This window comes from Mandrillus leucophaeus, unplaced genomic scaffold, assembly GCF_000951045.1.
Source record: "Mandrillus leucophaeus isolate KB7577 unplaced genomic scaffold, Mleu.le_1.0 Scaffold22, whole genome shotgun sequence".
Taxonomy (NCBI): Eukaryota; Metazoa; Chordata; class Mammalia; order Primates; family Cercopithecidae; genus Mandrillus; species Mandrillus leucophaeus.
In genome coordinates this window covers 1,057,243-1,058,898 of record NW_012102254.1, presented here as the reverse complement: position 1 = coordinate 1,058,898, position 1,656 = coordinate 1,057,243, and the positions used below count along the sequence as shown (strand labels likewise).

Below are 1,656 nucleotides of genomic sequence, written 5' to 3'. Positions count from 1 at the left end.
CCACCCACCCCACCCTAACCCACCCCCTCCAGTTTCTGAAAGGAGGCTGGTGGTCACAAGGGCCCTAGAGAGGTACCCGGAGTCCTCAAGATTGTGGAGTCCACGGGCATAGCACACTGTACCACTGGCCACACAGACAGCTGGGCTCAGTTTCCCCAAACATTGCCGTGTGAAGGAATCAGACTGCTGAATGTGGCAGCAATGGCTGGAGCCGTATCTCAGGTGACAGGTTCACGCGGAGAATCCGCTGAGCCCGCTGCCGCACCTCATCATCGGAGGACCGCCTATCTACCTTTATGGCACGGAACTTGAGCAGCTTTGCTGTTCCAGGCCCTAGCCATGCCTTAGGAGATCGGGGCCCAAGCCGTGTTCTCTTCTTGGGAGGAAGATCTTTTGCCTCCTCAGCCCTTTTCCTCTTCTGCCCAACAGTCTCAGGGCGGTATTTCTGGCCCTTCCTTGTAGTTCTGGTCTTAGCAGACCCCTTTGGCCTGCCCCTGCCCCTGGGCTGGGTCCGAGCCACCTTGGCCTTGGCCCGTACTGCCTTGGCTTTAGTCTTGGCCTTGGCACGTGCTGCCATGACTTTGGCCTTGGCCTTGACCCGTGCTGCCTTGGCTTTGGCCTTGGCCTTGACCCGGGCTGCCTTGGCCTTGGCCCGGGCTGCCTTGGCCTTGGCCCGGGCCTTAGCAGCCTTCGCCTGTGTTCGAGCCACCCTGGCTTGGGAACGAGCAGCTTTGGCCAGTGTTCGAGCTACCTTGGCCTGGGCTGCTTTGGTGCCCAGGGCAGAGCCCCCTTTCATTCGCCGGACACTGGGGGACCCAGTGGCTCTGTTGGTTTTGCTCTGGTGCCCAGAGCCTCGTCGGGGTCCAGCCCCAGGGCCTTTGCGAGTCAGACACTTGGAGCCCTTGCTTGTGGTTTTTCTGGGAGCTTTGGGCCGGGGATTCCCTGGACCCTTCCCTGAACTTTTCCGCAGTTTCAGAGGAGAGTCTGCAAGTGAGAGATGCAGTGACTGTGCCTTGTGCTTGGCACCCAAGCAGGGCATTGTAGTCTTGAGTGGAACCAGGGCCTCAAGGACAACAGAGAGCCGCATGGCAGGGTAGACACCTGGATAAAGGTGGGTGGGGAAGCCCACTGCTGCACCCCGGGCATGGCTGGCACTTGATTGCTTCAGAGAGCTCAGCAGCAGGTTGGTGGTAGCATGCTTGGCAAGGGCTGGTGTGGACGCTTTAGCCAGCCTACCAGATAGTGGCATGGGAAGCAGTGTGGCCCGACCTGCGGGCAACCGCATGGCAGTTCGGGGAGCACTGGTTGGAGGTGATGTGGCAGTTGGGTTAGGGGCACGAGCTTGCAGTTTCGTCTGGCTTGGGGGATTAGCTGTGCATGAACTATAGCCATAGACATCACCACTGCGCAGGATGGTAGGTTGGAAGCCATCATCTCGCAGGCCCTGCAGGAAGGCCACAAGCTGGGCCTCTGTGGCACTGAGATCCTGGCTCATGGGGTTAAAGACAAGCAGCGCCTCTTCCAGGGCCTTCTTCCCAGCCGTGGAGATGCGCGACCAGGAGTGCACAGCTTTTTCCTCCACATGCTGAACCACCACACTCATGGCATTAGGCACTGCAGATCTGCCTGGGTATCCACAAACCAGCGCTTGGCACC

At 59.6% G+C, this 1,656-nt stretch overlaps 1 protein-coding gene across 1 annotated transcript; it reads right to left on the bottom strand.

The window, feature by feature from the left end:
• Positions 1 to 1,656, bottom strand: CCDC71 (coiled-coil domain containing 71). Its single transcript, XM_011980930.1, has one exon. The coding sequence runs from the start codon at positions 1,601 to 1,603 to the stop codon at positions 179 to 181; it is 1,425 nt and encodes a 474-aa protein (XP_011836320.1). The 5' UTR covers positions 1,604 to 1,656; the 3' UTR covers positions 1 to 178.

Excerpts from the sequence above, each read along its gene's own strand:
- CCDC71 (XM_011980930.1), bottom strand. The coding sequence starts at position 1,603 with ATGAGTGTGGTGGTTCAGCATGTGGAGGAAAAAGCTGTGCACTCCTGG.